The sequence below is a fragment of the Odontesthes bonariensis genome, chromosome 14 (assembly GCF_027942865.1).
Source record: "Odontesthes bonariensis isolate fOdoBon6 chromosome 14, fOdoBon6.hap1, whole genome shotgun sequence".
Taxonomy (NCBI): domain Eukaryota; kingdom Metazoa; phylum Chordata; class Actinopteri; order Atheriniformes; family Atherinopsidae; genus Odontesthes; species Odontesthes bonariensis.
Window position 1 is genome coordinate 26,383,477 of NC_134519.1, and position 12,836 is coordinate 26,396,312.

General features: G+C 42.5%; 3 protein-coding genes across 5 annotated transcripts; 2 read left to right on the forward strand and 1 right to left on the reverse strand.

Moving 5' to 3' along the window:
* Positions 1–906: 906 nt before the first annotated feature.
* LOC142399234 (THAP domain-containing protein 1) lies at positions 907–4,757 on the reverse strand. Its single transcript, XM_075483785.1, has 4 exons — positions 4,031–4,757; positions 3,647–3,806; positions 2,935–3,110; positions 907–2,690 (listed from the first exon to the last, which is right to left on the reverse strand). Exons 1-4 carry the CDS (start codon positions 4,178–4,180, stop codon positions 2,304–2,306), a joined length of 873 nt encoding a protein of 290 aa, XP_075339900.1. The 5' UTR covers positions 4,181–4,757; the 3' UTR covers positions 907–2,303.
* On the forward strand, positions 4,366–9,621 carry toe1 (target of EGR1, exonuclease). Of its 3 annotated transcripts, none has more exons than XM_075483783.1 (9): positions 4,366–5,064; positions 5,177–5,217; positions 5,302–5,398; positions 5,553–5,711; positions 5,885–5,998; positions 6,283–6,431; positions 6,596–6,758; positions 7,979–8,209; positions 8,246–9,621. In XM_075483783.1, exons 1-9 carry the CDS (start codon positions 4,891–4,893, stop codon positions 8,729–8,731), a joined length of 1,614 nt encoding a protein of 537 aa, XP_075339898.1. In that variant the 5' UTR covers positions 4,366–4,890; the 3' UTR covers positions 8,732–9,621. The 3 variants fall into 3 exon arrangements, with proteins under 3 accessions (XP_075339898.1, XP_075339899.1, XP_075339897.1); XM_075483784.1 differs by having other exon boundaries at positions 4,376–5,064; positions 7,979–8,207; positions 8,250–9,621; XM_075483782.1 differs by having other exon boundaries at positions 4,381–5,064; positions 7,979–9,621.
* Positions 9,622–10,124: 503 nt separating this feature from the next.
* tmem53 (transmembrane protein 53) lies at positions 10,125–12,195 on the forward strand. The gene is made up of 3 exons (XM_075482341.1): positions 10,125–10,369; positions 10,535–10,638; positions 10,780–12,195. The coding sequence occupies exons 1-3, from the start codon at positions 10,315–10,317 to the stop codon at positions 11,479–11,481; spliced, it is 861 nt and encodes a 286-aa protein (XP_075338456.1). The 5' UTR covers positions 10,125–10,314; the 3' UTR covers positions 11,482–12,195.
* The last annotated feature ends 641 nt before the right edge of the window (positions 12,196–12,836 follow it).

Sequence of the window (12,836 nt, forward strand, 5' to 3'; positions counted from 1 at the left end):
TTTTGAAAGCGGTCGGAGAAAAAACAAAAAAATCAATGACAGCGCATGAAGGTCAATATGGTAAATGTGCCAAAAACTTTTTTTTATCAAGGGACCTGGAACGGAAAGGCAAATTGCCCTGGGCCTGAATCTTGGCTGTGGTGTTAGCAGGCCATGGTCAACTTCATCAGCTTAGAGGCTACATTTGCTGTGATCAGCCTCTTTGATCTTCACATCAAGGCTTCTTACCTTTGCCCTAGTTCGAACTTTAAATCCGGGGGTGAACAGGCGTCCGTGGTTTTCGCTCCCAAACTGTGGAACAGCATTCCCCATTTCATCACATCTGCCGTTTGTTACAATCGACTACTAGGAACTCACTTCTGAAAGTTAGTCCATTCGTGAATAGTCTCTACTTGCTCTTATTTTCCGTCTCGTCAGCCGCTCTTAACTCTGATTTGATATCACGTTCCTGTTTTCTTCAGCATTAAGCCTCTGTGTCTTGACATTGATAACATCCCACTTGTGAGGCACTTTGTAAAAGTGCTCTGAACAATTGTTTTTCAAATCAACCGTGATGCTATTTTTGCATTCCAGTGCAACTCAGGAAACAAGTCACCTGCAGAACAAATATCTTAATCTGGCGTCGGTTTGATTTGCTCAAAGTCCGTCCCGGGCAGAGGCAAACACATCACCTGATACTGTTCAGTTACGTGTGAAGGTTTTTCTGTCACTATTAGGAAAGTGCACCCTCACTGCAACGCAGCGGAAACTGGGACGACGGCATTTTTCGTTTTGTTTTCTTTCATCTGCTGCTGTAGACTTCTGTCTGAAATAAAAAGGCCGACATGAATTATGCTGTTAAACGTATACAGTATGTCCGCGTGCTCATTCACAATCCCAAAGACAAGAACCACAGGCAAATACAGGTCGTTTTTCCATTTTTATTTTGTAACAGTGCGCGTGTTTTACATATTAATAATCAAATAACTTACTGTGACTGGCCTTGAGCCTTTGTTTCCCCCTGTACACTCAACTACAATTACACTGCAAATTAAAACACTCGAGGGATCAAAGCGTCAAATTCTAAAATGTAAAGTCTCTGTACAGAATAACAGTGGTTATCTAGTAGTAGATAATTTCCTTTCGTTTTCCTCACCCGTAAAAGATTTCTTACCCTCTGTGTTAGTGCAAAGGTGACCTGAAAGGATCGCATGAACCAAATTTTTGTTGAAAAGCCCTCCACAGATTTAGAATCTGAGGCGTCCTTAAACAATACGATTTGTGAACAAAACCTACAAATCACACAGCATCAAATTTACATGGAAAAAAAAAGCACCCTGTTCAGTTTACAGTGTAACACGTCTGCATGACAGAGTAGACTCTGTAATGAGAGAATGTATCTGTTCCACGATGCATATGGTTATGTTTCCAGACTCTAACACTCTCTAAATACTAACTACTGCACTATACTCTAAATACTATCTTTTCTTGTAAATGCAAACAGAGCCAGTGAAAAACGCAGCTTTCACTGGCCAATGAACAAGAAAAACTCTCAAATCGCTCTGCAAATGATTGACTCGCACAACTCACGTTTAGAACTTGGATTAGAAATGAAAAAGCTACACGGTGCACATGCTCCCCACACCTTTACGCTCATACAGTGGGTCAGCATCCTCAGCACCACAGCGTAAACTTAGGCTAACTGCGATCCAGACCATCACGCACTGCAAGGCCAAAGAAAGAAAAAGCCACACACTAAGTTTTTGTTGGTCCGCATTTAGCTTTGATTATAGCAATATATATATTCCCAGTGACATGGTTTGGATAAGCTCATGCAATGTTACAACCTCCACTGGCGCACTGATTTTTTCTCCACGATCTTGTGTTTTTGGGGGAGTTGGACCGCCGTGTGAAGTCCTCTCCAGCACATCCCAAAGATTCTCAGTGGGGTTATGGTCTGGATGCGAAGCATTATCCTCTCAGACGCCCACGCCATCCAAATTACAGAGAAAACAATCTACTGATGGAAAAAAATTTGGATTATTCTGTACATTTGGGTAGTCAGCTGCCTTTTGAGCACATTCCATTGCTGAGCCAAGATCCGACTATCTGAAGTGACTGCAGATCATTTACTTGGTTAAATCCAAGTGGTTTTGTGGCCAAGCAGTGCACGTCTGCTAAGAAAAGGCATCGAATGGTATAGATTACAACCATAACCAGGTGACATTTCAGATCAGTCAGACATCTCGCAGTTGCTTAACACAGCAAACTGTCCCCTCAGTCTTCCCTTAGCAAGAGTCAACAACTCATGCATACAAGCAGGATCAGGACAAAACACCTATTAGTTCTTCCTCATCATTGTTGTTTCCAACAGCTCCCGTCGGACTGTCACATGTGGTCATAAGCCCCAGACCGAGCTCAGCCAGTTCCTCACAGCTCATGTCAGTTGTCACCAAGATCTTAGTCTCCACGCGATTACACAGAGTCCTGTAGGAGGGCAACGGGTAACCGATCTCCCTCAGGTAATCGTAGCCTTTGGTTCCGATGGCACAGCGGATCTTTCGGGCCTTTAGGATTGTCTCTGGAGACCAGACAGCACGACGTGAGCGCTTGGTGAGTGACAGAGCTCTGATTTGGTCCTCGTACAGAAAGTTCTGGAGACCCTTCTCAATTCGATCGAGACGATAAAGTCGCTTCTTCATCTCTTCTGCCTGACAAAAAAAAAAAAAAAAAACCGACAAGGGTCATTTATTGTACATTAGCATTTGTGATTCCTTAGCTGATTTTTGTTTTCAATGACTGCACATCAAAATAACAACTTCATTTGAGCAAATATTAAAAAGAACTGGATATAAGCAAACACAAGGGCTCAAAGTCCCCTTAAAGGGAAAACAAAAAAGAAAGCCAATGACCCAGGCAGTGTCTTGTGGCAATAAACTGCAGAAACCATCCTACCTCCCTCTGTAGTCTTGCAGTGTGCTGCATCTCCTGCTCCAGTTGTTTCTTAAGGAGGCAACACTGTGTGCAGGGCTGCTGATTTTCAGCTGTCCTGTCTCCATCCTGTTCCTCCATGCCAGGCAGGGGGGTGCGTCTGGCATAGCCGTGATCCCCAAAGTTTAGCTCCTTTTCCACTAGAGACACAATAACATTTTTAACTGGCATCGCGGCACTTAAATCTAACACATTTAAAAGGGGCCAGACCTCACAGAGTAGTAACAAATATCTTATTAAGCTGCTGCAACTCTACGGCACTGTCACGATCACTGCCAAGAAAGACATCACAATAACTGTTTGGGGTAAAGTTTAACCCCCGGAAACTACTGCATTTCATTTTAATATTATATAACCTATAGATGATTTGTAATTTTTCTGTTTATTTTAGTGCTTTATCCTTAGAAACACAGTTGGATTCCAGCCAGCAGAGTTCAGAAAAACATCAAAACAAGCAGACAGCTGTTTGTGCAAACAATGTTCCTCCTGCTTTGTTATTAAATGGTTGTCTTGTGTAGACATCCAGCAGACACAGAGCAAGACTCCTGAGACAAATATCTCCGTTTGTTATGAAGAGTAGAGAGAAACTCGGCGTTTGCTTTTATCTGAAGAAAGGCTGGACGCGTGTTGCAGGGATTTCAGTTCCAAACAGAAATGAGGCTTTGCATTTAACTACCTGTTTCATGTTTGAGTGGCAGCAGGGTGTATGCAGCGCTGACAACAGGATAAGGAGGGTCGCCCACACTGAACAGAGTGGGGACGGCATTGGGCTTCAGTTTCTTCCCACCAGCTGGAGACCTGGCTATTTCCTCAAACTGACTCAGCTCAAAGTGGTCCTTAGGGAGGCAGGACACGTACAGGGAAAACATGCATTTATCCAGCTAATGATGTGCTCCGACACAAACAAAAATACAGTAGCAGTTAGAAGAAATAAATACAACATTTAAAAAAAGACGGGGTCTTAACTCTAAAGGTAAATATCTGTATAGCTTGGAGTCTGGTAGATTTTTGACTAATGTCTCTCCATGGGTACCATAAGAAAGTGTTGATATTTACTCACTTGGCACAGTCTGGAGTGAGGAGTTGGTTCAAAGTCACGTCGACAGTTCACCACCCATTTCTTTTTACGGACGGGTTCTTTTGGAAACCTAAACAGCTGTTTGCCTATGCAGGTTGAATTGGAGCAGTTTGGAGCCGAGCAACCACCCATTGCACACGGTTCAGAGCTAAATTTAACAAACGGTGAGTTAGCTCAGGTGGGATTTGTGGTCATTACTTTTAGCTAACAACTCACGCGGCGTAAAAACAACACAAATGCAACATTGGCATTAAACGTTGACTCGTGCAAACGTGTACGCTGTGCGGCGAGTTTTTCCACAAAATTTGATAAAAAATATTTTAAAACACTATCAGGGATGAAATATCTCTGACTTTGTTTGAGCCAAAATGGCGCACGTCTCCTTGGTGGCTACGAATAGTGACGTAGTGAGCGTGTGTGTCTATAGTAAGTGCCTTATTGAAAAACGTTGCTAAAAAATCTAAAAGTTCATAGAGAGGGAAATAAAACGAAAAATACACCGTTTTCTATAAGAAAAATAATCATGTAAAATATTTTTTGATGTGCCATTTCAAGGTTTATGTTGAACCCTCCTTATTTGCACTCAGGGAATAGTAAAAGCACCAAGAGTTTTTTCACAGGACCCTAAGAAGCACGTTGAAATGTGTACGGTCGGAACGATGCTAGCAGTGGACTATAATTTGGTTTAAAATGCTTTGACTGACTTCTTACAGACGATATAACAACAAGCCAATCGAGAAAGAATTTGCGTACAGCAACTGAAAATAAAAACCTTCAATACATAGTTTCACATGCTTGCATGTAGCTGTGGGTAACTGCGGAAAACGAAAATTGAGTCCAACATGGCATCTTCACAGATAGTTCCCGTGATTGAGGCATCTTCACAGATAGTTCCTGTCATTGAGGAATCTTCACAGATAGTTCCTGTCATTGATGTGCATAGTGACAATTTTAAGGAGCTTTGGCCTGCTATAGTCGTTGCCATTAAAACGTCGTCCTTCATTGCGCTGGACACGGTAGGTGCATGTATCTGTGTGTATGTGTGCATAAATTCATTTGTAAGTTGTGAGACCTATCTGGATCATGGCTCAGGGGGTGCAGTAAAATTACAGCCGTGTGTTGTTACAGGAGCTGAGTGGTCTGGGGAACAGGAAGTTATTGCTTGCCGAGTAAGTGAAAACATTAGTCGCCGATCAGTTGCAATCTTTTCGGCTGGTTCCATTGTTCTCACAACACCCCCGGTTATGTTTCAGATCTATAGAGGACAGATATAAGGCCATATGCCAGGCTGCTCGCTCTCGCTCCATCATCTCCTTGGGAATAGCCTGTTACAAGAAACTGGACAACAAGGTATTACAAGAAAATAAGCCATTTTTAACACCATACTGTTGAGTAACATATACATACCCAATATGAAAATTAGTTTCTATTGACTTCTTATGTGGTTTATCCTGTATTCTGCCTGTGATGTTGATCCTTTTCTGCCCTTTCTTCCCTCCCCTAGACTCCAGACACATACCTGGTCCAGGTGTATAACCTCACCCTTCTGTGTTTAGAGGAGTACATCATAGAACCCCAGTCAGTCCAGTTCCTTGTGCAGCACGGATTTGACTTCAACAAGCAGTACAGCCACGGAATCCCATACTGCAAGGGCAACAATAAGGTGATGATGCCAGCATGCTGCTCTGGTCCTGATTTCTGTCCACTTATGTCCCCTTATATGCCCCTGTGAACTTTTCCGCAACTTGATTCTATCTCTGACCTTTGCAGTAACTGGCCTTCCTCAGATGTTATTTGACTTTTAAGTGTACTTTCACTCTCTGTCTCGTCTGTAAGGCAGGAACAGATGACCGCGGAGTCCATATTCGAGCGTTGTTCACTGAACTGCTGCGCGCCAGGAAACCGTTGGTGCTGCACAATGGCCTCATCGACATGGCCTTCCTTTACCAGGTACAAAGTATTCTGTTTTTCTTCCAGTTTGATTGCTAATATGTTTCATCTGTTTGTACATTTTCTCACCAGTTATTTCTTCCACATTGGCAAAATGTTAACCGAGTTCAACGTTCAAAGTTGCATAGATTACATTAGATTCTTGATTGAAAATGTGATCCTATTACTTTGATTGAGCACTTATTTAGGGTTTTAAAGATTAGCCTGCTATTTTAATGACTGTTTTTCTTTTTCTTTTTTTTTTTTTTGTTACAATGCAAAATATTTTGTCTTTTTGGTGCCAGAGTTTTTATGCTCATCTCCCCGAGCGCTTGGCCACCTTCACAGCTGACCTGTGTGAGATGTTTCCTGCTGGGATTTATGACACTAAATACGTCACTGAATTTGAACTCCGACTGACTGCGTCCTATCTGGAGTACGCCTACAAGAAATGGCAAGTACTGCGTCAACTTGAGGTGCTCATTGGCCCCAGGTTTGCCATGACAACACAAAGAAAGTGGTTGAATTACATGAAACTGCACTGCAAACATCCCAGCTGTGTTGCTGTTTGTGTGATTTTTGTCAGGATGCCTCTAACATCATCTTCGTCCCCTTCAGTTTGCTGGATAACAGCCGCGGCATCACCTCCGGTGCGACGGGACCTCACGCTCACATAGAATTCTGTCAGTATGCCGGTCACATGTCCACCTATGTGGACTTCAGAGAGTGTCCGGCTGTAGCCTCCTCTGAGGGGACATCTGACATCTGCCAGCGCTTCTCTGTAAGTTTCAAGTTGAAAGTATTTTTGCGCCTTTTCACCAAGAGGAATATTTCAGTTTCAGTACTTTGTTTTGAAAAAAAAAAAAACAGGGTACCTTAAAAAGTACTTTGTTTCTGGAGCAGAAACCAGGGGCCAAATACAGTTCCAGGGGAGAAATTTTATTGTTGTTATTATTGTTCTGGTTTGCAAGTCGTACTTTCGAAACTACCCTGAACCTTTGGGGTGGGGCTTAGTATTTTCCACCTCTCTGTCTGAGTCACAGCAGGTTTTCCATCCAATTTCTTCTAGAATTAGTTAACTTTTAGTTGTGAAACAGGAGCAGTTGTTACAGTTTATATACACAACATTCAGACTCTTTTGGAAGCTCCAGAATGAATATGGAGGCAGAAGTCAGATTGTGACAAGAAAGCAGTGAAGCAATAACATGTTAATCTCTCAGTGTTTGATAGTGGTTATGCTCTCAGGCAGCAATCGTAACGCATAAAGACATGGACAGATTTTCTTTTTTAGTTGAGATTGCTGGAGTTGCTCTCCATGGGGCACTACTACCCCTACGGCAGATCACAGAGGACACTTCAGTGAAGATGGGGGTCAGAGCATTAGATTGCTCCTCTTTCCACAGCACTGGAAAGTTTTTTGGTTTAAACACCTGAAGCAGATTTCCTGGTTTTACCGTGGACGCAGTCGAGACTCTAGTGTGCGCTTACAAAGAGACACACTTCAGATAAAGTGCTTGGCCTGATCCACCCTGAACCTTAGACATCTGAAAATACACATGATTTTTTTTTTTAGCTCCTAAAAGCAAAGCGTTGGGTGCAGTCGATCAAAATGCACCGAATGTCTGTCTAATGCCTTATTTATCCGTCGGTGGCCAGCAATAGGGTATCTGAATGTACCATTCCAGTCGTATTTCCACTCATTCTTAACACGAACGTTGTGGACATATTTAGCCTTTGTTGATTTTTTTTTTTTTTTTTTTTTTTTTTAAATAAAAACATCTGGTTAAGGCCTCAGTATGCTTCTCCATCGCTATCCGTCAATAGAGTCGTCAAACTTTTCTCATGCAAGACGCTGAACCCCAGATTGCCCCGAAAAAAGGTGCAAGGATATGTTTCCCAGCCACTGTGCATGCAGTCACAGATAATGATGGAGATTTTTTTTTTAATTGAGAAAATGTGACACTGTGTAAATATCACTATGTATGTTTGTTTGTCTCACAGGCTTTCGGCTGGTGTCCAAATGGCACTAAGTGTCCATTATCCCATGACACAGACCTCATCATCCTCGAGGATGAGAAATGCAAGGAGGACAAAAAGAAAAAGAGGAAGAGAAAAAGAGACAAAAAGAAAGCTGGAAGAGAGGCGACAGAGGGCTCCTCTATCTTTGACGGCACCCCACAAAACAAAATACCAAAGATGGAAGCGGATCCAGAAGAAACACCAGGTGCAGGTGCTGTTGGACAGAAGCTGCCTCCTGTCCAACAGGAGGCAGCTTCTGAATCATGTCCAGACACGGTGCCACAAATTAAAGTCGAAGGAAACGGCAAACAGGATGAAGGGCAAAGCATGAAAACCGACGGGGAGGGAAACGGAACGTGCGAAGACAAAGCGGACCAGAGAAACTCTGCAACAATAGGCACAGCCGATGAAAACGGAACAGGGGGGGGTGGTGGGGAAAGGATGAGGGACTCGTCTGCTGTGACCGATGCCCAGGGGAAGAAGGGTGACACAGGAACGCATCGGGCAGGGTTCGATGCCTACATGACAGGATACATCTTCGCCCATTCGTTTGCCCTCGCTAAGAAGGAGGACGTCGGAGAAGCCAGAGATGAGAACGAGTGGATTCCCTCTTGTCTTAATAAGATCTATCTCAGCGGCAAGGCAGCTCCTCTGAACGTGGTGAAAAGCACCTTCGCCAAGTCGTCCAAGGCCCACGTGCAGAAGATGGTGGTGGTGTGGGGTGGGAAAAAGTAGCATGCACGGTTGCTGCCAGCAGAGTTGATAGGTCACCGAGCACAACCTGCAGTTGAAACAAGTGATATTCACACCAGTCAGTTTTAGTTTAGGTTCTTTTAAAGTTAGCGTGCTAAATTTAGCATTTTGAATTAGCATGCTGAATTTAGCCTTTAGGTCAGAACACCTCAGTGCATACGCTAACAGAGTGAACAGGATGGTTTTATGTTGCTGTACTTTGATTAAAGCAACATTTCTGCAGTACTGGTTATGTTGATGGGGGGGAAAAAGTCAGCTGCTTACCACTATTTGATCTGCAATCTGTTCAAAGAATTGAATCAACAGCCATGTTTTCCAGTTGAAACTCTTAAAGGTTCAGCAAAATGCCCAACATTTGATGGCCCCATGTTCTTAGTTGTTGCTTTTCTAACACCGTAGTAAACACACCTGATGATGTCTGTTTGTGCCTATACAGAATTTGATTGGAATTTTTTTGTCGTTGTTGTTTATTTTGCTTTTTGGAACCAAACCATTCATATTGATTAGTTGAGAGAAATGTTGGTAGACATCTGTAAATGGAATTATGTAAGGACCTGTTGAATTACTGAACGTGTCGTTTTTGTCGAAAATTCAGAGGCATGTTTTTCATACATGGTTCGTTTTTTTTTTTTTTTTTTTTTTTTTTTTTTTGACTGCCATGTTTTTTTTATTTTTACTGCAGTTTTCTGATGATTTTTTTTTACTTAAAATTTTTTAAAAATGAACCAAAGATGGTAGTCAAAGTGTAGAAACACCTTTCAATTAGCCGCCATCGCACTGGAAATGTGGTGATATTTGGCATCTGTACCACTTCCCAGATTTCGTTTTACTTTCCCGGTTTCTGGTGGAAAATAAAAGCTCTTCCACAGTGATTCTTCCGTCTGTGTTCTTCATCGGAATTGTCTGAATCAATGTTTGGATCAAGAACTGTTTTTACTCATAGCACACAATGCTGGATCAAACAGTACACATGCAAGTAACCGCCCTAAAAATAGCTGATAACCCTACAAAAAAAAGAAGACCATTCACTTGGACAGAACACCAACATCTAAAAGTTTGGGAAAAAACAATGGTCGACTGTTCTTTGACTGTATCATACAGAACATTGTTTTAGTTAGAAAAGTTAGAAGTTATATATATTTCGTTAGAAAATATATATGTGTTAACACGTTTCTCCTTAGCTGATATTCAATCAATCTTAATCTAATAATTGAATCCAATTGTTCATTTTTCTTCAAAATACAATACCCAAAGGTTACCAATGAGCAGCCAACAATAGAAGAAGAGCGGTAGCAGAATTCAATATAAGCTATCGCGGCAATTAGACACAAGAGGGCGGTAGAGCAGCGTTAGTTTGATGCTGTTCGATGACAAAGAAGAAGAGATTCTCTGGTCGACAGGAAGGATCATCTTGTACCATTGACAGTAAACGGACCAGTTTGCCGTGTGTCATTTATTACAAATAGGCGTTCCTTTATCCAGCGCTCGGTAGTTTGGATTTTTTTTTTATCATTGTTTACACCGGACAGATGAGAGAACTACAATTAATTTTATAACATTTAAACATGGCAGCTGATGAAATTGATTACAATATTGTGTTTCCAGATGCGGGAACATCGGGTGAGCACCATTTCATTGTACAAGATGCGCACCCCTCACTTTGCGTAGCATTTGTGATCACTCCATCCAGCAAAGACGCCGTGAAAATGTTCGACATGTCAGCTTTGCTAGTTTAGCTTAGCGTAAACTGCTAACGCGCTGTTGTATCGTGTGACTTATTTTCAGAGAGACACTGGCAGGGGACAAAGGAGCCAGTTGTGATACTGCTGGGCTGGGCTGGGTGCAAAGACAAACATCTCTCCAAATACAGCTCCATCTACAACGAACAGGTTGAAACTACATAACACATGTCACAAGCCGCCTTGCTTTGTGTGTTGTCCCTTTGACAGCACTGTGGCACTCAACATGCGAGGCAGACGTGCTACCAGTCAACCTCATTCACTCTTGTGTGTGCTTTCTTCAACTTTCAGGGATGTGTCACCATCCGCTACACCGCTCCTCTAAAGACCGTCTTCATTTCTGAGTCATTTGGCTACAAGGAGCTGAGCAGCACAGCCCTCAAGCTGCTGGAGATCCTCTACGACTACGAGGTGGAGAACAGTCCAGTTTTCTTTCACATATTCAGTAATGGTGGCTTCATGCTTTACCGTTACATCGTGGAACTGTTGCACAGTGAAAAACAGTTCAGTTCACTGTGTATTATTGGAGCCGTGGTAGACAGCGCCCCAGGTAGTGGGAATATCCGCGGGGCCCTGCGAGCACTGACAACCACTTTGGGGCCAAAAATAAGCCCTGTTTTAAGGTACATCGTCCTGGCACTGTTTGCGGTGAGTGTTTTCCTCTTGCGAATCGTGTTATACCCCTTGACCAAGTTCATTCACAAGGACCACTACGACGCCGTCCAGGACAGACCACCTGCCTGGCCTCATTTCCACTTCTACTCCAGAGCTGACCAGGTAATCAGGCACAGGGACATCGAGCACTTCATGGAGACCGTGAAGAAGAAGGGCGTTCCTGTGGACAGTTTTGATTTTGTCTCCAGTGCCCATGTCAGTCACTTCCGGGATTTTCCTGAGCAGTATACTCTGAAGTGCCGCAGTTTCCTAGTTGCATGCATGAAGGACTTGGAAGGGACTGAAATAAAAAAGAGGCAACATGTTCACAGTCAGTGAATCAGGGGAAGAAATTCACAAGATTATGTAAAGCAGTCTCCAGAGTGTGAAGAAAGGACTATATCGCCCTGGGGAATGAAATGTCTACTCCGAGCTACGGCAAAGTTTTAATTCTCAGTGCAATTAATAATGAAAGTTGAACTGCACTGAATCTATACATTTCCAAAAGCTTAAATAATGAAAGGCTGTAACTGCCGAGGTAAACGCTGAGCTCTGCCTCCTCAAATGTCTTTGCAGCAGTCATGTGCCACACAATACAAGCAGTTCGTAGACACTGGAAAAACTTGGGGGACTTGGATCTTTTCAACTGATTTGAATTGTGCTGTGAAATGTGATGCATAGTAGGTTAGTAGTAGTAATTCTAAAACTGATGCAGCTGTATATTCCGTATTGTCCATTTATAAAATGTAACTTATGAATTGTTACTAAAATAAGATCACAAGGGTGCTCATAAGAAGGTAATTGTCTCATATTAAAGTGATTGTTTTTTTGTTTTTTTTTCACAAAGAGTCTCAGAATTGCTGCCTTACAGAGTAAATTCCTTTTCAATGTTTGTTCTCTTCAAAACATGTAGATTCTACAGCTCTAATATAAGATACAACATGAGTTTAGTCCAAGGACAAAGTGGATTGACAATGAATGTATATGTCAAGCACAAGTAATGTATTCTTTTCAACTGATGTGCCTTCAATAAACCTGAATGCTCATAGTGAAGGCTGTCTGGCTTATTGCTTTGTGATATGTTCAGCTTTCGCTCTGTACATTTCAGATGCAGAGGAAACATTCCACAGACATCACGATGTCTGATGTATAGTTTTGGCATCCGTGGGAGTTCAACATTGGCTGTGGAGAACTTTGTTTTAGCTGCTCCAAAACAACATGAAAACGGTCTTAAATAGTTCCATATCTCAGCTCCTGCGTGGCAGATTAATAAGTCAGCTGACATTCAGTTGACTGATCATGTATTTGTTCAAATGTGAACGAAACATAGCCTCCAGATGAGGTGAAAGGGAGTTCAAATTGCAGTTGTGTGCTTTTGTTTCTTGATTTCTTTTTCTGTGGCTCCCCCTGGTGGACACGTGCTCTCATTATTACCATTTAAAAAGCCCCACTGAGACAATAGGTGGCCCAGTGATGGACTCAGTGTACCTCTGTAACCTAACTAGTCATAACAGAAGCCGTCTTTAAATCCTCAGTATAGATTTATGGAAACCCTGAGCTGTAACTGCGTTGTCAGTCGCAGCTGCCTACTTTGCTCACTTGTTGACAACTTTCATGCAATTCATCACTAGAGGGCTAACTGACGGGAGGACTGCAGATAACATCCAGCCGCTGTACCTGCTCTCTTGTCATGA

Coding starts and splice junctions, on each gene's coding strand:
- toe1 (XM_075483782.1), top strand. CDS start 4,891: ATGGCATCTTCACAGATAGTTCCCGTGATTGAGGCATCTTCACAGATA. Junction 5,399..5,552: donor ACAAGAAACTGGACAACAAG/GTATTACAAGAA, acceptor TCCCTCCCCTAG/ACTCCAGACACATACCTGGT. Junction 6,432..6,595: donor GAGTACGCCTACAAGAAATG/GCAAGTACTGCG, acceptor CGTCCCCTTCAG/TTTGCTGGATAACAGCCGCG.
- LOC142399234 (XM_075483785.1), bottom strand. CDS start 4,180: ATGGGTGGTTGCTCGGCTCCAAACTGCTCCAATTCAACCTGCATAGGC. Junction 3,807..4,030: donor CTCACTCCAGACTGTGCCAA/GTGAGTAAATAT, acceptor TGCCTCCCTAAG/GACCACTTTGAGCTGAGTCA. Junction 2,691..2,934: donor CTGCAAGACTACAGAGGGAG/GTAGGATGGTTT, acceptor TTTTTTTGTCAG/GCAGAAGAGATGAAGAAGCG.
- tmem53 (XM_075482341.1), top strand. CDS start 10,315: ATGGCAGCTGATGAAATTGATTACAATATTGTGTTTCCAGATGCGGGA. Junction 10,370..10,534: donor TCCAGATGCGGGAACATCGG/GTGAGCACCATT, acceptor ACTTATTTTCAG/AGAGACACTGGCAGGGGACA. Junction 10,639..10,779: donor GCTCCATCTACAACGAACAG/GTTGAAACTACA, acceptor TTCAACTTTCAG/GGATGTGTCACCATCCGCTA.